This window comes from Poecilia mexicana, unplaced genomic scaffold (genome assembly GCF_051168715.1).
Source record: "Poecilia mexicana isolate PSO_F unplaced genomic scaffold, ASM5116871v1 scaffold_2, whole genome shotgun sequence".
Taxonomy (NCBI): Eukaryota; Metazoa; Chordata; class Actinopteri; order Cyprinodontiformes; family Poeciliidae; genus Poecilia; species Poecilia mexicana.
This window is the reverse complement of record NW_028263371.1, coordinates 50,846,725-50,872,426: the sequence shown is the minus strand read 5'-3', so window position 1 is coordinate 50,872,426 and position 25,702 is coordinate 50,846,725. Positions and strand designations below refer to the sequence as shown.

The following is a 25,702-nucleotide window of genomic DNA, read 5'->3' as shown; positions in this document are numbered from 1 at the left end:
GAGCGATTCAGGAGGTTTTACTGAATAGAGAGCCAGGGGCTCAGTGTTAAACTGCATATTGACACTGAGTAGACCATATCAGACCAAGTTTGTTATGGGGTTATAAGAAGCTTACAGTGAGGGGAACCAACTATCTCCAGATTTACGTGGTTGTTTTAACATTTTCCTGTCCTTCTTAGCAAGAAACAAGAGTTTAAGTTTGTGCTTTATAACATATTCCATTTGATCTTCCACAGGGATTTTGTTTTTGAAATACAACAGATGTCATGTTTTTCTTTGATCAGACTTGGAAATGACATATTTCTCACTAATAAATAAGAGAATCAAGGCATGGTTCTCGTAGTTCTCATCCACAGTCAGGGTTACCTTTGTGGATGTGTTGCAGGGTATCGGAGTGCGAATCCTGCTGAGCTTTAGGACTTTGAATCTCACTTTGGAGACTTAGATCAGTGGCTTCTAACAAAAAAAAAATGTCAGTAAGGGCTTCGTTGTCAGACAGAAGTTTAAAATTAATAGAAATAAATTTAGCAAACACTTCATTGTGTTTTATTTATTTAGTTTACATAAAAGTTTAATTTCAAATTTTAAGGTCTGATGAAGATAACTTTATCAATTACAAAAATGTAGTTTTTAACTTATGATTTATTTTCTGAAGCAAAAACAACTATCCAAACCAACATGGACCCGAGTGAAAAACATTTTTCTCTGCACTTACATTTCTTCAGATCGGTACTTAATATGCTGCTTTTTCAAGTCTGTTAGCCTTCCTTTCTTTAAGTAGAGCCAGACATTTCAGAAAGATTATTAGATTAGATGATTGAAAACAGATGTAAATAAAATTCAGGACTGCAAATTTGGGCCTTTTTTTGTGAATTAAAACTGACATGTAACTAAAGTATGTTAAAGCCAGAAGATAAGATCTCTTCTCCTGATACCTTCTAGAAAAAATACTTTGTTTGGCCGTAGATTATATGATGGATTCCCTTGAAGCACAATAAGATGTCTGATCAATTTCTGTTTTAGCTGCAGTTCTTCAGGATCTTTTCTGAGCTGCCAAAGTCTTCAGAGTCCAATACATCACACAATGTTTTAATCTGACAAACCTATCAGCTCCGTCTGAGCTGGTGTAACCACGGCGATTGAGATAAAATGTGATGAAAATGGGGGTCTGTTGCCATGGCACGACTTGCTTGTCACGTGGTGCATACTATTTGCTGGAAGTATGACCAAAAAATACAGAGCGGCATCACATTACACTGTCATCCATCACGAATGCTACTAGGTGTGCTATGAGTAAAAGAGCTTCATGTTTGATTATTATTTTGGCTTAGTGAATGCTTGAAAGAAACAGCGTTATTCAGAATACTTTCATAGTTTCATATCTAATGGGATGTTTTCTTTTTCTTTTTTTGCTATAAGTGTTTACATAACAGATCAGAGTTTTGTTTTCAGCTTTGAAACATTGGGTTGTAAACACGTTAGGTGTTTTGATATATGAAAAACTCTGACTGTTGCAGCCAATTAGTGGCTGCCGTGGTTTGTTTTGTCACAGTTTGTAATAAGGGGGGGACTCAGATGCAGGACTCCCAGGCAGACAGTAATGCTGATTAGAAAAAAAAGGATTTATTAAAGAAGCTGGAGTTCGGTGCTGCAGGGCTCGAGAGCGAAAACAACCTATGTGTGAATAATATAGAGTATTGGGACCAAATGAATTCAAAAGAAGAGAGCTGCTGACTAAACTGGAAGTAAAATGCAAAGAGATCAAACATGAGCAGATTTTAGGAGAGGAATGAAATCTTTATTAAATTAAAACAGTATTATACTCAGATGTAATTAGTTCTAATTTTCAATTCGAAATGTTATTCTGATTATTAATATTTTTGGAAGGGATTTTTTTTCAGGGACCTCATAATCCATTTTATTTATGGATTTGGTTGTGTATGGTTTTTACTTCCATTTCATTACTAGCTTTTGGTTGTTGTGTTTTACTTTGGATATTTAAAATATCTTCGACTTCTAGTGTTAAGCGCTCTTTACAAAATTGAAGTTTGTTGGTCTTTGAGAAGGCAAACTTGCATCATTATGGCATAATCAGTATATTACTTGAAAATTGTCTCAAAACAACAATATTATTGTTTATCACAATCATTTCTGGGACAATTTGACGTCCAGCAAAATTTGTTATTGTGATAGACCTAAACGGCGGGAGGTGGGGGGAGGGATGGATGGATGGATGGATGGATGGATGGATGTATGGATGGATGGATGGATGGATGGATGGATGGATGAACCCAGGTGTAAAAAATTTGAACTACGTATTTTTACAGGAGCATAATCTCAAATGGAAAAGGTGTTCAATGTTTATTGCTACAAAATGTTTAGCAATCTTCTATTTGTTTAGAATAAATAGACAATTATATTTGCTTTAATTAGTAACAATATGTGAATTTTTAAAAACAATTATTTCTTCTGCCACTAAATACTTTGCCCATTATGACATTGTAGTGTAAAAAGCTGAATTTGCTTTAAGGCTCTTTACAGAGTGACATTTTTGGATACTTGTGTGAGCAACTGTCAGAGTGTTTGATTATGCAGAGCAGTCTCCAAAGATCTCATTATAAAACTCGGCCAAAAGCTGTACCAGAACTGTGGATTTGGTTTGGATAGAGCCTCTCATGAACTAATTCACTTTCTGCAAAACTCCCTGCCCCAATCTATCTAGCTAACCAGCTAACCAGCTAGCTATCTGATTATCCAGCTAGTTGGGAGCTGCTGCTCCCTAGCTAGCTGTTTATTTAACAAGCTAGCTAGCTAACCGCTTATCTAGCTAGCAAGCTGTCTGAATCATTACAGTGACGGGTTAAAGCCTTGATTTCTGTTAATTATAATGATTTTCTGCTTATAGCTAATGACAGCAGAGAAGAACTTCCCCTTTGTGTGTGTGTCCTTACTTTAGACATCTTATGGTTTTGTCCCTTCGTTCTGTGTCACTGTTACCGGTCCAGCCTGCCCTGATAAGGTCAAGTTGAGCATTTACATCCAGCTTATGCTCCTGCACCCTCCAATGTGAAACTTTTCTTGTCAGATTTAACCACAGCAGCTGTGTGATTTCTACTAATTGCTGCTCAGCGTACATCCCTGCCTGGGAACGACTGAAACATTTCAAAGCAAGTCAATTGGTGAGGTAAACAGTAAACAGAGGAGAAGCTGTTTCATTCTCCTGCCTCCCTCAGAGCAGATGGAATTACTCCCTATACTGTAGTTGAAGCTGCTTGTTTGTTTTTAATTAGATGGGGAAATGTAAGGCCTGATGACTGCAGAGGTTTAAGTCAGAAAAGGGGAAGTTCTGGATCATTAAAATTCACCTGACAGAGTTGTGCAATTTCAAAAATAAAGGTTTGTTGTTTTCACCCAGGAATTTTGAAAATATAATAAATGTGAACAAACATCTATCCAATTCTGTTTTAGTCTGTTTGTCTTTTATTTAAAATAGGGTATTTTTTTCTTACAGAGGTCTGGGCTGTCAAAATTCATATATCATTCTGACTGTGTATTCTTACCATTAAAGACATGACAAAAACAAAGACCACACATTGATTCTACAGACTACAGCAATATTCTCCGTCAGGCTTTTATGCATGGCTATCAGTCTTTCGCATATTTGTGCAGGATTTTGGCCCTATATTTGTAACTGTATTGGTTTAATTCATAGAGGTCTCCAAACAATAGTCTGCACAACTAACATAGGGTTTCATAAAAAAATATTTCAATCTGCACTGCAAAACCACAACATTTTACCGGGTATTTTTGGTCTAGTATCTACTACGAATGTCACAGTAGACAAAACTAACTTACAAGTAGCTTTTCAGCATGAAATAGAAGGTTGTTTTAGGTAAATAATTTCTTACTATTGATAAAGGAGTATTACTTTTACTTGGAGGTTATGTGGGAAAATGTTTTGTTATAAGTGAAATAATGCCAGTTGAACAAGTATAAATTGTTAAACTGAAAATAAAGGAATGAAACAGAATTTAAATGCTTTAAAACTGCAAAGCCTGGCACATATTTACTTTTAATTTGAAGTTAAACAGTCTAAACCTACCACTTTAAAGTCATACCAGATGTTTGAGAGTACAACCAATTGAACATTTATTTAAAAAAAGAAAACATTTGATAAAAAGACAGGACAATAATCTCTTTCAAACTAAATAACAGTGCTAAGTTTAATTTTACATAGATTGCAACAAAATATCATTTTAAGTGTATTACACAAATATATGGCTGCCTAAATTTGTTAGGCTTGGACTTTTATGAATGTTCTGGGCTTCCTTGAGGTCCTAATTATTCATGTTCATTATATTGGCATAAACTCTTGGTGACTTTTTCTCTCACTAGCGGTGTAACTTTGTACAGCTCCTTTTGTGGGCAGTAAATCATGTTAACTCCACTGGAAGCCCTTTATAAGCTGTTTAAACATTTCCAGGGTGAAACTGTGGAAACCCTACATGTGCGTAGGAAGCATTAGCCCAGTCAGCTCCAGCTTGAGCCCTACACAAACCCTGTGGTGTCCCCAGTGCCAAGCTGCATGCAGATGGTACGTTTCGCTCTGTGCCAATCGACTTCAGCTCTGTCCGGCTACATATCAATTCTGCTGTGCTTATGGTGGGAGAGAAGAGTGTGGTGTAATCCCTGAGGAATAACTCAAAGGAAGGTTAGAATGAGGAAGTATTAAAAGGGGAAGGAGAAAAAGGATGGAGAGATGAAGGGAGGAGAAAGGAAACAAATTCAAAGGCAGAATAAAAAAAGAGGAAAAGGAAAACACAGGAAGCAAAATCAGACTCAGAAAGGACAACTTGAGCAAGAGAAACAGGAAGTTAAAAAAGGATTTGTCTTTAAGAACACAGGCATGTAGGACGAGGAGCAAATGGGCCACCTGTAGAGGCAAAAGAGCAGAACCGGGGTAGATAAATCAGGAGGAGGTTAAAAAGAAGAAGAAATGAGGAGCAGAGGCTGAAGGACAGGAAGATTCACGCTAAGGTTTTCCGCTGGGTGAACTCTTCCAGGAGAGCAGGCCTCAGTGCAGAGCTGAGCTGAGCTGGAGGTCCTGAATTATTAAACACAATATTTTGCGGCTGAGAAGACGACTGCAACCTTGTCGGAAACATCTGCTGAGAAAGCAGGGATTGCGTTAGTGTGCTCTTAGTTTGCAGTGTAGCTCGGAAAAAACAAAACAAAAAAAAACCTTTAGAAGTCACAACTTCTGGTGTTTTTGGTGGGACGCTTCTATTGTTTTCACAAATCAATTAATGTAGTCAATTCACTTTAAACTTTATATAAAATCTGATGCCATATAGGATCTATTACAGATTAGAAAATGATTAAAGTAGATTAAAACATGCAGTTAGAGAGATAAAACTAATGAGTAAGTATAAGAACGTTACATTGTTGCGATGACGGTGTCGGAAAGAGCAGCAGCTTCTTAAAGAGACGGTGGCCATTTTCAAGGCTTCAAATTGTGAAATCAGAAACACATTTTTAATTTTAGATAAGGGTTCCTAATTTATCCCTCATGTTTTAAGAAACATTTATGCTTCCAAAGATGACCTGATTCTAACCATCATGTCTTTGCTCGTATTTACAGATTTGTCTTGCCTGCATGCTGTTCCTTATGCTTAAACTGTCTCTGCTTGTCTACAGTCTCACCCACTTTCTGTCTTGTATCTTTATTCTTTCTGCATGCAAATTATTTTTGCTCCCTTCTGGAGAGACATGGAAACAGTCCCACCTTCTTATGATTCCAGCCAATGGAATGACAGCGAGAGGTCAGATCGTCCTCTCTTCTTCCCGCCCAGACAGGCACATTAGCATAAAAACCTTGTTTAGTCAAATCTTAATGAGGCATAATTTACCCTTGGTGTCAGCTCTTCTTGTGATCCTCCTGTTGAATATTTTAACTCCTCTCTGCCCTTTTACCTGCCGCTGCTCACCAGATTGTTCATTTTATTATTTATTAGTCTGTAAAAATACCAGATTTACAAGCAGACTGTTTAACAAACAGCATATGACCTAAAATACCAACAAATAAAAACAACATCTGTTAGTCATGCCAAAAATTAAGACACTCTGAAAGCTTTTGTGTTTTTCTAAAATACTCATGTGAATATTTAATCTTAATGCCTAAAAACTCAAGCGGTATAACCAAACAATAACTAAAGAAAAGGCCTTTCAAAACTTTTTTAAAATAAAGTGACACTTAAAGAAAGCTAAGTCTTGTGACAAATAAATTATGATACCCACATGCAAGTATAAACCTTAGAGTTTTCTGCGCTCCTGGTTGTTTTGAGTAAAATTGAACCCTAAGGTAAGACTTAAAGAGCTGTCTGAGGCCTTTAGAAAAACGATTGTAGCATCATATTAGTCTGGTAATTGTGTTCAGTTAATCTGAAATAAGCCATCCCACTGTACAGAATGTAATCTATAAACTGGGGACATGCCAAGGCTTGGTTATTTAACCCAGTTCGCCTTGAAAGCAAACAGCAAGATGTTAAGCAAAGTTTCCAAAAACCCAAAATTAAATGCAAAAAATTAAATAAAGTGCATGCCTGTAGAATTAGAATAAGGATGAGACTACAAACATTTAATGTCCATTGAAAACCACTGGTCTTTAAGAAAAAAAAAACACAAAAGTTTGGTTGAAGTGGACCACAGAGAGTTTAGAGAAAAACCAAGACTTCTGGAATAATGTTCATTTGCCAGAGGAATCTAAAAGTGAATTATCTGGAAACCAAAACAGAGGAGAAGTTTGGCATGAAACAAATAAAGCATTCCAGGAGAAAGAAGCTCAGGTGGCTTGAGGAACACTTTGAGAACAATTTGTTACATCAAGAAAAGCTGAAGGTGTCCCCTCTGACATGACAGTGACCCAAAACAGACCACAGATTAGCTGAGAAGCAAGAAATGGAAAATCCTGGGCTCAGTCAAAGCCCAGATGTTGAATTTATGGAGATGCTATGGAGATGCTTTTTATGGAGTGTCTCACATGTACGACTAAAATGGGTCGTACATGTGAGGCACCCTCAATCATCTCACCGCTGAAGAATATGGTTTGGGACAAACCACTTGCTATTGAGGGATAGTTTGTGAATTAATTGTTTAATTGCAAATGAATTACTTTTTTTCTGAAACAAAAAAAAAAAAAACAAGGTAATGGATCAATGTGTGAACATTTCTTTACGTTTTTGTCTTTATTATACTATAAAGTAGTTTCATTTCACTCAGTTCACTTCAATAAATGCGCTTGTTGGAAGATTTGTTTTAATTTGTGAGTGCAGTGACTTACCTTGGTTAGATCAGAAGCTCAGTCACAGATTGGCAGTGGCTCATCTAATCTCCTTCACTTCCTTTTTCTCTGTGTGACATCTTTGCTCTTTAATCTTTCACCTCCCTTTTCCTTCTGCCAGCCCACCTACGCCATCTCTCCGTTTAGATCCGATTCTCTTTTTTCATCTGTCCATCTGACTGCCTTTCTTATCCCTCCTCGTCCTCTCTACAGTCTCCCTGATTATTCCTCTGCTCTTTGGATGTAATTGAAGTCTGCATCCTTGAATTGAGCCACTGCCCTTGAGGAGCAAAAAGGAGGACGTAATTACATTTCTATTTGGTTGCAAATTATTCTGCTAATTCGATATGGACTTTTTTCATAAAGTCAATAGCATGGGAGGTTTAAGGGGTAATGGAATGGCAACCAGCCGGAGAAGAAATAACCTCCCTCACTCTACTGTACCTGTCAGCAGACAGCTGGACAAAGATTTTCACAGATTAATAGCTCAAACATAACAGTAACTCCAGTTTTTTTTTTTTTTTTGTCTTTTCATTGACTATTGAGTTGATTTAGCATAAACTGACTGCGTATGTATGCTTGGATGGATGTTGTAGTACAATAACATAACCAACAAACAAAAACAATTCATTAAAGATCTTTATATCATTATTTAGTAGCATTTTTGAAAGAATTTCTTATTAAATTAAAATATCTGCATCGTAATAAAAAGCTAACAATTACGCTAATAAATGTTGGATTTAATTACAATGAACTGATCATTTTACCTTTTCTTTCTCTTAAAGGTAAAATGTGACTTTCTATAATCTATTCACAGAAAATTTGCTTATTTGCTGATTTTTTTTCTGCAGAGCATATCTAAAGTATTTGATCTTGGATCTTGGTATTGGCTGGCACATGCAAATCCAGAAATGCCATTAATGTTCTTTTGCTGCAGATTAGTTTCTGTGGTTGTGCCAGGACGCTGCAGTGGACCTTATTAATAAGGTATATTTGCTGTTTGAACTATTAAAACAGGCAGATAAAAAGCGTTTTCAGGAGGTTTCCCTAATGTTTGTTTATTTCATCTGTTTGTGGGCTGTTTTTGCCCCTTACTCCGGTTGTCTGCTGTTTACTTCTAAACATGGATAATTGTTTTTGGGGACAGATTCTTTGTACTGTTGAAGTTAAAGAAGAACATTTTGGTGTAATGTGTAGGGAAAAGTCAAAGGGAGTCTTGACAAGTTGTCGTTTTAAACATAGTTTTGGTTTTTCTCCTTTCTTAAACGTGGAAAATATTGCGTATCAAACTGTGAGAAGATAATTCCTTATTTTGATAGAAAGCAAAAATAATTATGGATTTTCCCCACATTTTAATACTTGTGAAACAAATGTAGTTTATTTTGCTGTTTTCCCATTTAGCTCCTGTTTCTTCTCTCCTGCTCCCCCTCGTTTGTCTTTTTCTTTAGGGTCTTTAAATTTCCTTCGTCTCCCTTTCAAACAGCTCTTGCTTTTGCTCTTTATTTCTCCAGTCTTGTTAGTATCTGTCCATGCATGCTTGCCTTCCTGATTAACTACCAACCCGAAGGACAGAACACGGAAGCATGTCCGCTCGCCTCCAGAGAGGCATCGATTTGCTGGCAGCTGGTAACCACACAGACGGCTGGCACAGCGAAATGAGCTGGGGAGCAGAAACTGGAAGATGAATAACTGCAGGGAGGGTGATACTGACTATTTTTACATTCGGAGCCTCGCTGAGTGAATCCAGTCTTTTTGGATTGACAGCCTCATAAACAAAAGCAATCCACCACTATCTTTGAACAACTGCATGCTTTGAAGATGCAGAAACAGAGTTGCTTTACAAATGATATTCAAGACAGGCGGCGTATATTTTCTTCTTGAGCTGAAAGTATTTACATCAAAAGATAGAAAAGGCCCAGATTCAAGTTTTAAAGTGTATACATGCAGTGACGTACATGACGTTATTTTAAAAAGATTTTACATTCATAATTTTACCTATATTATGTGTAACTGAAAAACAATCAAATCTGCAGCAAAAAAAGGAAAAAGGTGAAATGTTCATCTTTAGACAACATTTTACTTTATTGAAGCACTTTTTATTTTAACTTCAGTTGTTATTCTTCTATTGATTTGGATGCAAATTTGAATTCACTGTGATGCTAAAAAAATAAAACATCACAAATAAGGATCAACTTATGATTGTCTATTAATTATTCATTAGATTGAAATCCGTTCCAGTTGATTAACTAACAACGTCCTATTAGACCTTCTTTTAGTGTTGTAGTTTGGCCGCCATCCAGCAGAGGGCACCGCTGGTCATCCTTAAGCAAAGCCAGATACAGAACAGGGAAGATAAACGATCCAAGCAAAGTCCGGTTTGAGATACAAAATGCACTTTATGCGGTACTGTTTTGAAATATAAATGACATTGTTTTTGGATTTGCTCATAGCTTCATTGACGAAAACATCTCTTCCATTTAGAAAAAAGTAAGCCCGCATCATTCTTTTTGTGATGCCAGTGTTGTTTTCTAGGTGTCTATTTCTAGGTGTAAATTTTGGATGAAAAGAATTATGTCTTGAACTGCTGTTTAGTACGTAAATGTGTGAATTCAGACTGAAAAGCTGTTTTAGCAAACTATTAATGTAAGGATGAACACATGCAAACAATGAGCAAAACAAATCTCATGATGTAGCTTGGGTTTCACAGTATATTTTCCCCAGTGAATAGCATTAAATATTTTTGTTAGTTATTACTGCTTTCTGTATGTGATTTGCTTACATACATCTTTTGCCAGTCATATTTTTACAAGGATTTGTTTCCTTTTTTCCCCTCCTGATTAGCCTTTGTATCATAAAGCATTTAACTGCATGGCACAAATCTCTATGACTAATGACAACCCATAATGTCCTTAGTAATACTAAGACTGCATTACAATGTGATTCAATGGATTATCAACATATCGTGAGAAAATCCCCGTCAGAGCCAAGAAAATGCCATGAGGTGATATGAATTTCCTTAATACTTCACAACTCACCAAACAAAAAACGAATGAAGACTGAAAGGACAGCTCCTAAGCTCTTTTACATGATTAATATAGGTGTCTGTATTTAACTGGAGCCATAAAACGAGGTTAAATATGTTCAGAATGTCTCTGAGGCTGCAGCTATAAATTGAACACTGACTTGGAATGCACATGTGAACTCTTGTAGATTCATAATCCAATTATCCTGCTGGTCACTCCATTACACATCAGTAACTGGATATATAGTTAAATCCAAGTAATGACAACTGAATTAGCCTTTCAGGAGGTTTAAGTAAGATCAAAAAGAGGGAAGTTGCTGTTGATTCAGAAATCCCAAGTGGGGATGTGGCACACTGCCCAGGGCAGCACAACCTTTGGGGTTCCACAAAAATAAAAATCTGTATGTTGTTTTTCCCTGAATTAATACTTTCATGCTTACTTGCATCATCAATGGTTGTCCTCTCTGATGTAAGAACCCCAGACCAGGCTGGGAGGAACAAGGAAGATGGTGTTTGATTTGAAGGTTCTGATGTGGTAAGGTAAAGGTCAGAGGGTACTGCACTCGTGGAAATTGTCGTCTCATTTTGCGTCCACATTCAAATTGAGTTCTTGGTGTGAAAACTGAGTTTCAAATAACTCTTTCTGTACATTTCTGTACTTTATACATACATATTTATGTATAAAGTGCATACATATGTGTATGTCCAAATTATTAGAAACTATCAGGCCTACTTTGGATAAGCCCACTCTTGTTCTCTGTGCCTTAAACTACCTCAGTGGAGCCATTTTTTATGAGGTATTTCACATCTGCCTCATGTTCACCTCACTCTGTTTTCATTAAACATCAAACATAAGCTGGAGACGATTATAAATTAAAGGTACCATTGTTTTGAAGAAAATTAGTATTGCTTTTTCCATGCTCATAATAATTTTCTTTTGATTTTTAATGTAATTTGTCAACCGTCTCATAGTAAAGAGATTTAAAAAAAAAAAAAGAAAATCTTCAAAAACAATCTGTTGTCATGTTTTGGACTTTAGAGAGAGCCTTTATTAATTATCACTCATCACTGAAGAGAGATTCTTTTAAAAAAATAACAAAGTATTAAAAAGTCATTAAAACTTCTACTTGCAAAAGAACAGAAAGCTTAGATGCCAAATATTACAACTAAGTACAAAGATAAATGATAAAACCACATTAAGCAAACATCTGAACCTGGACTGCTTTATTCTAGCAGTTCTGGGATTTTAGCAAAAAACTGCTCCTGGTTTCCCAGTATATTGTATGCAAAACGTTAGGTAGCAAGAAATAAAAACTCTTTTTTCAACTGTATTTCAACTGTTGATATGTTTCTCAACAGCAGGGCTGTGATTGCTATGTCGACAATACACTTACCTAAAAAAGTCGCAATAAATAGTTCTTATTGTCACTTTTATTAAATATCATGATAAAACTTTTTTTATGCCCTATATCAGATGTAGCTTATCTTTTCTTCTGGCTCTTTAAATTTGTCTTTACCTTTAGATACTGGGTTCTTTTTTTAGTCATTTCCAGTCTAAGTTTTACACCTGACCATTTTGAGACAAATGTTCTTTTTTGGTGCCGTTTTCCTAAGCCAACAACACAGACACAGACAAACTAGACTTCTAACAGAAGGCAAAACGCCAGTACTTTGTCTAAACATAACAGAGAAGTTGGCTCAGAAGCATCCAGAGTGACTTGGCCTTGTTTCTGCGCTCTTCGGGTAGGCGGGAGCCTGGTAGAGGCCCAAAGAAAAGGCAGTAAGAGAGAACACATTTAGAAGTGAATGTGTGACTAAGACAACGATGGAGATCCAAGGTGACTATCTCAGGAGAAAAGAGCGACATAGAGACAGCATATTGCAGGAAATCCTGTGTCACCCCCTAGTACAACTGATACATCCATGACAGCAAAGCAGAAAGTATGGAAGCGACATCTGTGAGGTTGCAAAGACAGAGGTCAGGGGAATGACTGCGAGGTAATATGAAAGAGAAAAGGAAGATTAAAGCTTTTTGCTTGCTGCTCGAGCTCAAACTAAGTCCCATCTTGGCCTCAAATCTCCTGTTGCCATGGCAATTTAACGGCGGGTTGGTGTCCCAAGAGACTCTGACCTGCGAGCGCCGGCAGGAGGGAGATAAACATACAAGGAAAAGGAGCGCAGAAAAACAATATAGGTGCTTTAAACAACAACTGCACTGCAATGAATGCACTACTGGCAAAAACTAACAATACAGGGTCTAGTTCTGCTAATTAACCTGCACAGGTAATTAATTTGCATTTAGTAAATATCTCCTAATAGATAAACATATTATATATGATAGTTTGACCCATATGGTGTTCGTTGCTCGGCATTATTAAATGGATCCAGTCATTTCACACTGCTGATGTCATGCTGACCTTTCTGTGTCACTGACACAGCCAGACAAAGCTTCCTGTAACCGTCTGGAAATGTCAGAGAATCTTTGAGCAGACTATCTTAGCAAAAGACAAAAATTTGGAAAGCATAATATAATACAATTCAGAGTAATACATTATCTTGTCCAATGTATCTCAAGATATAGTAAAATTTGATAAAATACTAAGAATTTTTTTGTTATTACATACTTAATCCTATATTGCAAATTTGTTTGGAAATCTGAGAACATTTTATGTTTTACTATTTTCTCCTCTAAATTGTAAAGCAATCAATTTGTCCCAATAAACCCAGGGAAAAAGCTCAATTTTGAGCCAAGCATGCAGACACAGCTGCTGCTCTGGGTGTACACAGAGAGAATAACCATTAAAAGCAACCGAAGCACTCTGTACTCCCACAGCAGACCCCACAAACTGCCCAATTTGTTCTCTGCGCTGCCTTAAAAACCTAAATTAGGTGCAAGAAAAATAAGCCAAGATCGTAATTCCCTCCTTCGCCATTTTTTATGATCAACATATTTAATAAAATTATTTTATAATTTTGGATGAGGTGAAAAGCATCTTTTGAAAATAACCTTTAAGCAGGTTTTAAGTATACTTTTCATTTCTTTATTAATCTTTTTTAAGTCTAATGTAATATTTGTATTTTATATATGTTTTCATTAACCTTAAGCAGAAAATGATCATAATTAACAGAAATAAAGGCTTTCAAACATCATTCTGTGTCTGTATGTAATGTGTTTAACTAAATGATAAAGCTTCTGAAATAAATGGGCTTTTCAGTAATCTCATTTATTGATTGTGTATGTTTTTCATTAAATATGGTATAGTGCTTTATTTAAATGAAAAACAATGGTTAAAAAAAAGAACCTTACCACAATTTGAATTTATTTTTACAGCATGCTTTTTGTTTCACTTATTTTGTAACAATAACACCTTTAACTCACTAGGCTATTTCCCAGCATTGCACTTAGGTCCAAGTACATGATGAATTGTGTACCCATGAGTGCATTCTTTACAGAAAACAGGGAAAGGATCAGAATGAACTCAGTTGTTTTCTTTTGGAGGAAAAAAGTGACTCATGTTGTTGTTTTCTGTCTTTACAGCTGTTTCCTTCATGAGACACAGCGCCTCAGCATTTGGATTTGCTGTGAGTCCCAGCTTCCTGCTTTCCTCCCTAAACGCTGATCAATTAGTCATTGCTGGGGACCTCAGTAATTTATTAATGAATCCCAAAACCAAAGTGTTATTGGTCCCCTTGTTGCCACGGTAACAAAGGAGAGCGGATGGACTCTCCAAGGAGCTGGGATGGATTGTCAAAATGCATTTTGAGTTTGTGAAAGAGGTCATCAGGTTTTTACCTGAGGATAATGTTATGCAAGAGCTCATAATTACAAGAGGAAATGATTAAGATTGTTTCTAGTAGGAGAATGTACAACTTAATAACAAGGAAATGAAAATTAATACATTCACACCTTGGGCTTTTGGTGGGAAATGTGATTAGCATAACATGATTAGATCATTTGAACTGCAGTTCTGGCTATTTTATCTCAGAAGGTTTTAATTATCTTTGGTAAATCATCTGAATATATGTTGCTTTTGCCAAGTATAATACTTAAAGTCAGCATTGTTTTGATCGGATCACCGAACATTTTATTATTTTGCTTTAAGATTTTCTGTAGTTCCTGTTTTGATACTTATCAGTTTATATTGAATTATTCACAGAACAACTGATTTATGTTATCATTAGTCCAGATTAGATCATTTAAAATACACCATTTAATAAAAACCAATAAAACGTGCGGTTTTTAGTGGTTTCGCCCTTTTAATATGGGTGGTACGACTATCTAATCAGGGAAGCATACCCTCAGGGGGTGGCATCAGGACTCAGCAAGGAAAAAAATAAAATCTGTCAGTTTTACAATAAGTTATTTTTGTTATTTATTACACTGTAAGAAAATATACAATATTCAACACCATCCTCTCTTAAAACTTTGTAAAATCCCTTAAAGATTTATTGTTATATATATATATATATATATATATATATATATATATATATATATATATATATATATATATATATATATATATATATATATATATATATATAATTTATTATTTTTTTTTAAACATCAAAAGCTACATTTACTAGGAAAATATTTAAAATATAAATAAATTCAATAAGAGCACTTTTAAGTGCATACTTTTTAAATTGACCAGTTATTATTGAATATCTGTGGTCACAATTAGTAAAATTCTTACCATTTCTTTTTTCTTCCTGCGTTTCTCTAACCGGCCGTAGTTTGATGCCACACTGGATGTCATGTCATCAGCCATCGTCCTTTGGCGCTACAGCAACGCAGCAGCTGTTCACTCTGCACACAGAGAGTACATGTGAGTATAAACAAGTCTTAAAAAAGACATATATATGTCAAAAACAGAAAGTGTTCATTTCTCGTGAATAAATAAGACAGAACAGGGTAGGATGTTGGGTGCATTCAAATCTAACTCAACGCACATTTCTGTTCCTGTTTTGGGGTCTGCAGAGCGTGTGTGATCCTGGGGATCGTGTTTATTCTCTCCTCACTGTGTATCCTGGGAAAAGCCATCCATGATCTGGCCACCAGGATGCCTCCAGAAGTGGTAAGGCTACTTAACACACATTAAACAGTAAATCTAAGTTTATAATCTTGTCAAAACCTTTAAAACATTATATACAAGTGGGATAATGAGCACTTTAATATCTGAGTCATGCTCAATGAATAGCAGATGCAAAATTCTTGGGGTTAATAACCTTCTATGAATCTACCATTTCTTAGCTGCATGAATATAACTGCGTATTATAAAATAATAAAACTGATGTTTGGGGATTCTGCATGAATAAATGGCACACTACTCTCCAATTATAGTCAAAATTCAATTCTAACATATGTATTCCAATGCAGTCCAGTCATATTGTCAGAATATTTCAATCTAAATGATAATAAATGCAGTTAAATTCAGCTGATCATTTATTGCCAAGTGGTAAAAAGTCATCTATAGGATAAAGTGAGCTTAAAAGCATTCACAGATAATTGGTCCTAATTTGATGAGATGTTTTTGTAAACAAACCGAGCTCAAACACAAAGAAAAGATTAAATTTACATCGTCGGATTGTAACCACGGTAACACAACCAAAGAATGAAGATTAATATTTTCACTTTTACAAACTAAACATACCAATTCTCTTAAACAGTAAATTTAAAATTTAAACAATTTAACATATTTTATTTATGCTGAGTTAAAATGTAATAGTATTCTCATTCTCAAAAAAACTAATATAACGATTTTAGATCTGGTCTGTGTTAAAATTAAAGCACTTTTGGGAATCCCCTGAGAAACATCTTAGTCAGCTAAGCCGACTAACACTGAGCCAGTATTTTTCTGGCTCAGTGTTTTCTGTAGAAAAAACAGAGGAAAAATATTCATATTTGCAAGTAAAAATGCGTAATAGATGGAAAACATGACTATAGATGTACATCAAATTAACTTAAGATGCTTTAAACTTACAGACAATCAAGGAAACTTTGTTGAGACATTTTATAGTACATGTCCAACAACCAATAAAAAAGAATTTGGGTTGGATTCTTGGTCTGCATGCTGGGTTCCCTGCAAAGATGCTGCTGAGGTTTGGCAGGTGCAGTAACGTAAAGGTGCAAAAAAAGAGGTTGTGATAATCTTAAAATAGATCACAGAGTGAAGGTGAGTAATGAATACTCTACCAGTCTGTGACTTTCCTGATTTCTTTGAAACTACAGAAATAAAAGCTTCAGGAAAATGAAAGTGGGTTCTTCAGGAAATAGCTTGTCTACTACGATCAAAGATGTTCACATCAGGGTTTCCTTTGCTGGAATAGAAAGGTAAAGACAGAGTGTCTTGTCTTGGTTATTTTTAAACACATAGATCCTGCATTAGCTTTATTCTCCAAATGTTTCTTTAAATTAAAGACTATGTCTTTATTATTGTTCATTTCTGCTTTTAACAAGGACTCCTCCTCACTTTCTTATAACATCACGTTTCATCTCTCTGTGAAACTGTTGAGACTATGAATAATCCTGACAGTGTTGCATCTTTTCTTAGCTGCACTGTGACGAATTAGTGTCAGTTTAAAGCTGATTTTTCACAATGTTTTAATCTCAAGAACAGACAGAGAGAGATAGAAAACAAGAGAATGAGAAAGAGAAGCCAAAACCGCATAACTGCAATGAGAGATGATTTTTTTAAAGAGTAAAAATAATTGTCACTTGACATGTTTGAGAAAACCTGGATTTATTAAATCAATAAAACAAAGTTCACATTTTGTAGCATTCATGTTGTTGTTCTACTGACAGTTTAGTTTAGTTCGGGACTACATCCTGATTGGGACCCCAAATCAATGCTTTGGGTCAGATCAGGACATTTCTAACATAAAAAAAAAAAAAAAAAAAAAAAAAAAAATTGCAGATAACATTTAAACCAGGTGTGCAGCATGCAGACAGTATGTGTTTATCATTATTTCTTAATGCATAAAGCACAATAATACTAATTTACTTGACTGAACTTCTTCTGAAACAATTTCCCATTTTGGAGACGTCTTTGTCTAACTTTAATCGACCCCGAGTCAAACTGATTTTTCTGTCGACCGTAAATTGCCTCAAACTCATTGACTAGTTGACATTTGGGTGGGTGTGACATTTAAAGGAAGGAGAAATGTTGTTAGAAACAATTAAAGATCTCCGATGGTAAAGAGACATATTATTCAAGACAGGAGAAGAAGGGGAGCTGGTTAAGGTCAGCAGCTTCTCTCCAGACTGTGTTTATTGCTTTCATGCCATTATGTAAATAGAGACCGTGTGTTAGAGCCCAGTGGGATCTTGCTAACACCATCAAAAGCCTATTACCACTATCTTTCTCTTTGACACCCCGCCTCTTACATCCGCCACCTCACTTATTTCGTCACCTTCTGTCAGCCCTTGAAATCCTTCCTTAGTTATAAACATTCTGCTTTCTAGCATGCATAAACTGAAGCAGTTGTTAGTGTATTCAGAGTTTCTCTGACACAGGATTTGCGCTTTGGTTGAATATGTAGATGCAGTAGTTTGGAGGATGAAATGATGCAGTTTCTTTTTTGTTGTTCTCATCTAAAGCATCGTATCTTTTCCCTGTGAACTGACCTCATCTGCGTTCTAGAACTTTATTATCATTCGTAGTCTGTTTTCTTTGAGGTACAGAAATTCACTGAAGTCTTCAAAAAAAGGAAGTCACAGGTGATTTACCACACCAGATTTCCTTTCATTTTAGTGTGAAAGAGAAAAACAAATAATGAAAGAGAACATTAGACTTTGCACATTATGGAGTCTAAAATAAAACTCCTCTCACATGGAAGCTGTACAGCCTGAGGAGGAAAACCACACGGTGGGATTACTGTAAAATGTTGCTGCTTTGTACAGAGGGATGAAGAAAAGGTAGAAATCCCCATTCGGATCACGTCCTCTTGTGCAGCTCTGACTGTCTGTCCATCTCTTGTACCTGATTAAACACACAACCAGAAGAGCCCCTCTGTGTCAAGAAAAGAGAGACAGAGCAGCTTTGAAACCATTATAATGTGCAAGTATCTCATAGTCATACACATGTAGGATTTTTGCAGTAATAGAGCTTTTAATATTTGAGATTTCCAAATTGAATTCTAAAAGACTGTCAAGAGGAACTCAGGGATCCCTCCCATTGGTAGCCCCATCCAGCCCATTTTGGGGGATCCCACAGCTTCCCCGGGCCACAAGGGATTTAAATTGGTTTTGGTATCTTCTCCTCATGAAGCACGCCCAGGAAACGACATCACCCGCTTGAGAGTCAGAGTCAAACTACTCCTCAGCCCAACTCCTCTAATAACGGTTGTTAACGACATGATGAGGAGCGTTGTTGTGATGAAATGTTGGAAACAATGAGAGCTTCTTAAAGAGACAGAGGCCCAATTTCAGAATGAAGGTATCTTATTGCAGTGATGCTTATTTACTGTAGATATAGAGTAAAATAGAAATACACTGCAGACCGTTCAAAGTCTTATTTCTAAAACATTTTCATTTTTTGTTACAACTATGGAGAAATTTGTAAATGTCTGTGACATAAGATACCAATAGAAAGCCTGTGGTTGTAACATTAATAAAACAATAATGATTAAATATTAACTGTTTAAATACTTTTCCAAAGTAATTGAGGTTTAAGTAAAAAGTCCAATGTTAGTAATAAATGCCTAAGTTACAAATTAATAAATCAAAAGCTTTTAATTTGGTCTATGTAAGTGAAAATCAGAGCCTAGTGAAGACAGTCTTTGTGTTTCACTGCCAGATATTCTTTGCCTTTTCTCGCCTCCTTCTGATTTCTGTCTCTCCTGAAGCAGCGGTCAAGTTTGGGTTTCTGCTGAATTCATTTGAGACTGATAGTGAGAATAAAAAAAAGAGCTCGAATCATTTCAAAGCCTCATCGGTACGACCTTGAGCTGATGCATCAATTAAAGAGGAGCACTGAGTTTAAAATGCTTGAGCTAACGAAAAGCTAACAATTCAGCCTTCCATTTAAATGAGTTTGCTTCCCTCTTGACTCTGTGCCAAGTACTACTGGTATTGTATATAACCATAGAAACAGCCAGTTTCATGAGCTTTTTCTCTGTTCCTGTGTGTGACCCCAGGATGACTTCCTCTACAGCGTCTCCATAGTGAGCGGCCTCAGTTGTGCTGTGCTGGCCGTGGCCAAGTTCATGCTGGGAAAAAAGCTGACCAGTCGGGCACTTATTACTGACGGTGGGAAGTCTGCACACTCACTTAATTTAATAAATAACTTGTCTGATAAATGGCGTAGGTGGGACTTAATGCTAGAGAACACATGAAAAACCAAAACATAAATGATAAAAGAATAAAATGTGCATCTTGTGAAAGAGAGAGACATGCAGAGCTGAAGAAAAGTGCAACACAAACGAATGTTACTCTCCATTGTCCCCAGGTCTCACTCTCTAACTTGCAGGGCATCAATCCAATAAGCCTGAGGTTGCTGTTCTTTGAGCATGGATTTATTTCCCACAAGACTATACACTTACTGCAGGCAAGACAATAACCCACTGAGCTAGCTTCCACACTAGGGCACGTGTAATTATATTTAGAAAAGAAAAAAGGTACAAATAATGTAGCTGTATCATAGATATGATTTTCGTGTTTAAAAAAAAAGATGTTTTTTTTAAAATACAGATAAAATTCACCATTTATATTCCTAAATTTTGGAATGTTAGTTATTTCACACATACTTATGAAGATGAAGGGCTATTTATTACATACAATTATTAATAATTATCCCATTTGATTATTCTAAACAAAATCACTCAGGTAAGACTTTAGTAAGAAGAATGATGCGAATAACAGGTTTAAAATTCGTATGACATTAAATTCTTAGATGGTTCTCTTTCAGGAATATTCAAAGACATTTTAGAGAAACAAGTTTATAAACCGAGCCAACCTTTACATGCTAATCTCGTATTTTTTAGGGTTTAACTCGATGGTTGGAGCAATCATGGGATTCTCAATTCTCATCAGTGCTGAAGTCTTCAAGCAGCATCCCGATGTCTGGTTTCTGGATGGCTCCATTGGGGTTTTAATCGGACTAATCATCCTGGCCTACGGAGTCAAGTAAGAGTTTTGTGTTTGACAGACGTTTATTTCTCAGTTTTACGGTTTTGAAATCTCTTTCATTTCCTCCAACATCTGCTCATTTTCTGTTTGCACAGGCTCCTGAAAGACATGGTGCCACGGGTCAGGCAGACGAGGAACTACGAACGCTTCGAATGAAAGAGCCTGAGGCTAATCAGATTAGCAGTTTTAGACACACACACACACACCCACCCACACACACCTGGGTGCCTCCTGCCCTCTCCTCTCTCATCTTTCATACACTCATCCACATACTGCTTGTACATTCACTATTACGGCATACATCATGCTCTGTTACATGCATATATGTGAATATACACTTTTGCTGTACATACTGTACATAGTGCACTCCGACATTCAATTACTCAAGTCTGAGAGACCTTGAGAGATAATGACATTATTGAAGATCTTTTCAGCTCAGAGGTTTTTTTTTTTCCTTGTTCTCTTAAATAGCTCCTAAATGCATCAAGTTAAAAATGACACCCTGGATGAGGAAGAGGTGAGATCACAAACTCAAAAGCTCAAGAAGTGCTTTGGGTTTGTTCAGGAAGGCAGAGACGGATGTCAATGCAGATTTTTATGTTGATAGTGTCTTTAAATAAGGTCTTGTGGAAAAAAGAGGGTTTATCCATGTAATTTACTAAAGAAGACATTCAATGGGCTTTTTAGAATGAAGCCTTTCCTTCATTGTCAAACTCTTGCTCTAAGCAGCCCACTAATTTACAAACTTTATCATTTCAAGTGACTATTAAGCAGAAGTGTGTCTTTAAATGTTAAACAGAGGAAATCTTCTGAGATTAGCCTCTTAAATTATCTCTAAGACATGAAAACAAGAGGAGAAAACGGTTAATGCTATATCTTCCTGATACATTACCAACTTTCAGTTAGGAGACAGAGTTAAGATGAAAGGACTCATTAAGCACAAACATTTGCCATAAAATGGCAATGGAGACAAAGTTCAGTGCACAAATCTGGAACTGTTTTGATGTTTTTGTTTTCTTTCTGTAATAAGGTCAAGCACAAATTAATGAACCAGCTATGATAACGTACACTTGTTGACTGCTGCTGACAGCTGATCATTGAGCCAACTTGGGCCAAACAAAGCCTTGAACGTTTTTTTTTCATATATTGTCATGTTGAAATTAAGCATACTTTAAAGAGATTTTAAGTTAAACAAAACAGTGTGTAATTGTGAAGTGTTCAGAGAATATCACTTTTTTTTATCAGTACAAATGTGAAAAGTGTCATGCATTTGTTATCAGCACCCCCGAGTCAACAGAAGCACCATTCGCTGCATTTAAAGCAGACTAGTACCGGTATTGTGTCTTTGACTTTACAGAAATCCCTCATGCTGAGTATGCATGTGGCGACAGTTGAGAGGAAAAACTCCCCTCTAACAGGAAGAAACCTCCAGCATAGCCTGACTCAGTACGAGCTGCAATTTGCCACGAGCGACTCAGATTTTGAGAAGACAGAGCAGATTCACAAAAAAGAAACAGAAGAATTGATGTAGTACTTTCTATGTTAATAAAATATAAGGCAATAGCAGCAGAGGAACATGTTTCCTCCCTCCAGGAAGGGACCACAGCCAAACAGAAAGCCAGACCAGATGTAGCTTCTATGGAGGAAAAGAAAACTGAGAAAACATTAAGTTCGCAGTTGGAATGACAGCAAATATTGCAAATTGAAGCGAAGTAGAAGAAGAAAGTAGCAGAGTGACGAAAAGTGCTAAGCCTATAACAGCATAACTACAGAAATAGCTCAAAATAACCCAACTCCTTAAAATGAAGCTTTAGAGAGACAAAGCCAAAAATAAAATAGAAATATAAAAACAGAACTCATAAACTGTAAATTAAGGGGAAACTTACAGCATAAGAAAGTACTGTGCAGTTATTGAAAACAACGTAGTCTGATCAAAAGAAATGTGCAACTGAGTGGGAAAACATGAAAAAATGACCAAAAATGTGCATAAGAAAATCAACAGAATACTTACAAGAAGTAAACAGTAGAGGGCGCTGTTAAGAGAATAAAAAATGAAAACTTCTGGCTCGTTATATTCTCTTATCCTCCCGGATTCAGTGATTCCATGCGTGGAAACAAAAGCCACACAGAGATGACAGTCAACGCTCCACGTCATACATTTTCAGAGTTTATTCTAACATTTAAAAGTATAAAATCACATTGACGACACAGACACTTCAAACACACTAAAGTTCAAAAAGATCTTAGCAAACAATCTGCTGTAACTACAGGTAAAATAAAGGTCAATAGGGCAGAATAAGTTATTAATCAAGACATGTTAAGTTTTAAAACTAGCATATTCTAAATTTATTTTCTTAACAGCGCCAAATATAAATGCAGTAAAAATGTATTCTGTTTTTGATGGAAAAGTTTGTAAATGATGCAGCTTACATGCTTGTCTTTTAATGCATTTTCAATAAAAATACATTGAAATCTTTAAGACATGACAAAATGTGGAAAAAAAATCAAGAGATAGTACTTTGCAACCACTGTTTAAAAATAAAATATATTTTCTTAATTTATTTTACCTACTAAAATTAAATACTGCATTGGATTCTATTTAATTGCAGTGCAGTGTTTGTGTATTTTCATTATTTCTTTCTGCAGCACAAATCCATTCAATCATTTTTCTACTCGAAATTGTGAAAAAGAAGGTGCAGTCTCACCTGGCAATAATGAGGTTTAAATAAGTGTTGACTTTCATACCATTCTCGTTGTTCGTATATGTTACGGTGTTAGAATGCTGCACTGAACCCGGGGAGGGTGTTTTTTATTATTACTTGAAATCCAGTTATTTTAGTCAGTTGCCTATTTTTTACTCACTGTAACAGCAAAGAAGAAACTTGAGAAACTTTAGTGCAATGACGAAGATCAAGCAGCTTGTAGAAAACCAATTTAGTGGCTCAGTGTTCTCTGTAAGTCTGATTTTACATTCATCAAGCCTTCCTTCATCATCTCCTCCCGATACAATTATGATGTTTATCATTACATGCAATGAACAGAATGTAACAGCAAAGCACATGCTCTGTAAATATGTTTATTACACTGTTCGGAAGTATAAAGCATATCTTATAAAAGTACAAACTGGTTATAGTTGCATATTGTTAAACATGTTTCCTCTGTAGTGTGAATATACTGTAAATGTCTTACATTTTACTGTAGATTATTGGTGAAATGAAACGACAAGTCTTACTGTAAGTTGCTGCTGTGGGTGAACATTCCTGAAAAGGTCTAGGCATGCTCTGGCTGCTCGGTCCAAGCCTCAACTCTTCTGCAGCTGCTAAAACAAATATTCCTTACTCTCCTAAATCTGAGTGAAAACACTGTTTGACCCCAGGCAGTGAGGATTCATCATGTCTGAGCAACAATCACACTTTAATCGCACATGAATCCATTTTTATTGAAGCATAAATAAATATTTAGGTGTGTTTATATGCTCAAATTCACGAAGAGCTTGCTTAGTGCTAAAGTATATTTCCAGGTCTCGGTTCTTCATTTTACAATGAATAAATAACGACTGACTGCCCTCTTATGGTTGGTAGAAGAATTACACTGGTCTTATTCAAAACTCCAAATCCCAAGGTAGAACTCTATATTTATATCCCCAGCTGAACAGAGTTATAAAAGCTTTGTGGAGTTATGAACAGGCCTGAATCCATTCAGCTCTGAGTTGATGTGTTTAGCAAAGTGTAACATTTCTGTTATCTTTAGTTCCACTGTGTGAAGAACATGGATAAGCTGCAAACTGAAGGTGTGAATCGGTTCACATCAATTCAACTCACCAACAGCACACTGATTTGTAATGTCCTCCACTCCCCTCTTAACTGCACAGAAGACAATCTCTACAGTAGTCACTGTAGAGATTGTAAGTCAAGCACAGTTTTTAGATGCTGAAGTAACCCCATACTGCACAAACATTCACTGTAAACCAGCTTGCTCCCCTTTACACCAGATTAAGACTGCGACATGATTTCTAGACCCTCCAATGCTAATCGCAAATCAGTGTATCTCAAATCTCAGCAGTACTATTCACATAACACAGTACTACTCCCACATTTGTCTATGTAAAGAGGTTTTCTACACCGCTTTGCTTTGAAGGAGAAAGCACCATAAAGAGTATGAAAACAGATATGTTGGGTTTTTGTACAGTGTTGAGCACCACAGAGCTTGCCATTTTGGGCAATAATTATAAATTTATGCAGCGCTTTAAGGAGTTGTGCTGCCTTTGTTGTAAAATTAACGCTGCCAACCAGGCATGAGTCTTGTGCATGCTGAAACAGAGTGAAATATCTTGCTAAATGGCATCAGGAAGGGGGAATGCATTTACCTCAATGTTCCCTATGACCTCTCCAAGGCCATGCAAAGACTACTTTTTAATGTCACGGTGCGGTTTTACTCTAGTGTAAAGGGAGCTGAATAATAATGCTTCTACTCCAACTTTTTGCGCATTTCACAAGGTATTGTTGTGAAAACAAAAAGAACATTTTAAAATTTTAGGATGTTGGCACCAAAATCCCTTCTACCTCTCTTCTTTGTACCTTGTGTTGTTTTCATTCCACTTCATGTTGGAGCATTCATGCTTCTTATCGGTTTCCATGTTAAAGTTAAACAGCTCGTCAACTGATACATGTTGTAGTCAGTTAATCCCTCGTATCTCCTTATGAACATTTGAAACAACATCAGACTTTCTTTAGCCTATAAACATATCTGAATCATCAACATGTGTCAGTTTATGTGAAATGACTTGTGTCCGTTTCATGTGGACATGCTGTCAATGCAGAAATGGACCAGTCATTCCACCAAATTATATGATGTTTTTGAAAGCAATACAAACCAGCTCTCTGTTGCCATAGGCTTTGCATGGGCTTTTAAAAACCCAACAGTGTCTGCGGCTACAAATGCTTTACATCCACACACACACACACCCGCACGCACACACACACACACAGATGTATAAATGAATTTACAAAGAAACTATGTAACGGATCGTTTGTTTGTACAATGACGGCGTTGATGGTATTACAGATGATGTGAACATTATTTATGTAAAAGAACATTAAGGAAATATGTATGTCAATGAAGAGAGTTTTATTGATTGAGTAAATAAAGTTTTTTCTGGTTGATCATCAAAGTGCTGAGAGGTATTGACTTTTTGGCTGAAGAATGCATAACG

The 25,702-nt window shown here is 36.2% G+C and overlaps 1 protein-coding gene across 1 annotated transcript in view; it reads left to right on the top strand.

Annotated features, from left to right (window-relative positions):
* Positions 1-25,660, top strand: part of LOC106903324 (transmembrane protein 163a-like) — a 51,674-nt gene extending 26,014 nt beyond the window's left edge. The window contains exons 3-8 of the mRNA XM_014967034.2: positions 13,900-13,943; positions 15,099-15,190; positions 15,343-15,439; positions 19,500-19,611; positions 20,346-20,487; positions 20,586-25,660. Of these exons, the coding sequence (XP_014822520.1) occupies positions 13,900-13,943; positions 15,099-15,190; positions 15,343-15,439; positions 19,500-19,611; positions 20,346-20,487; positions 20,586-20,646 (548 nt within the window). The 3' untranslated portion in view covers positions 20,647-25,660. The remainder of the gene's footprint in view (positions 1-13,899; positions 13,944-15,098; positions 15,191-15,342; positions 15,440-19,499; positions 19,612-20,345; positions 20,488-20,585) is intronic.
* The last annotated feature ends 42 nt before the right edge of the window (positions 25,661-25,702 follow it).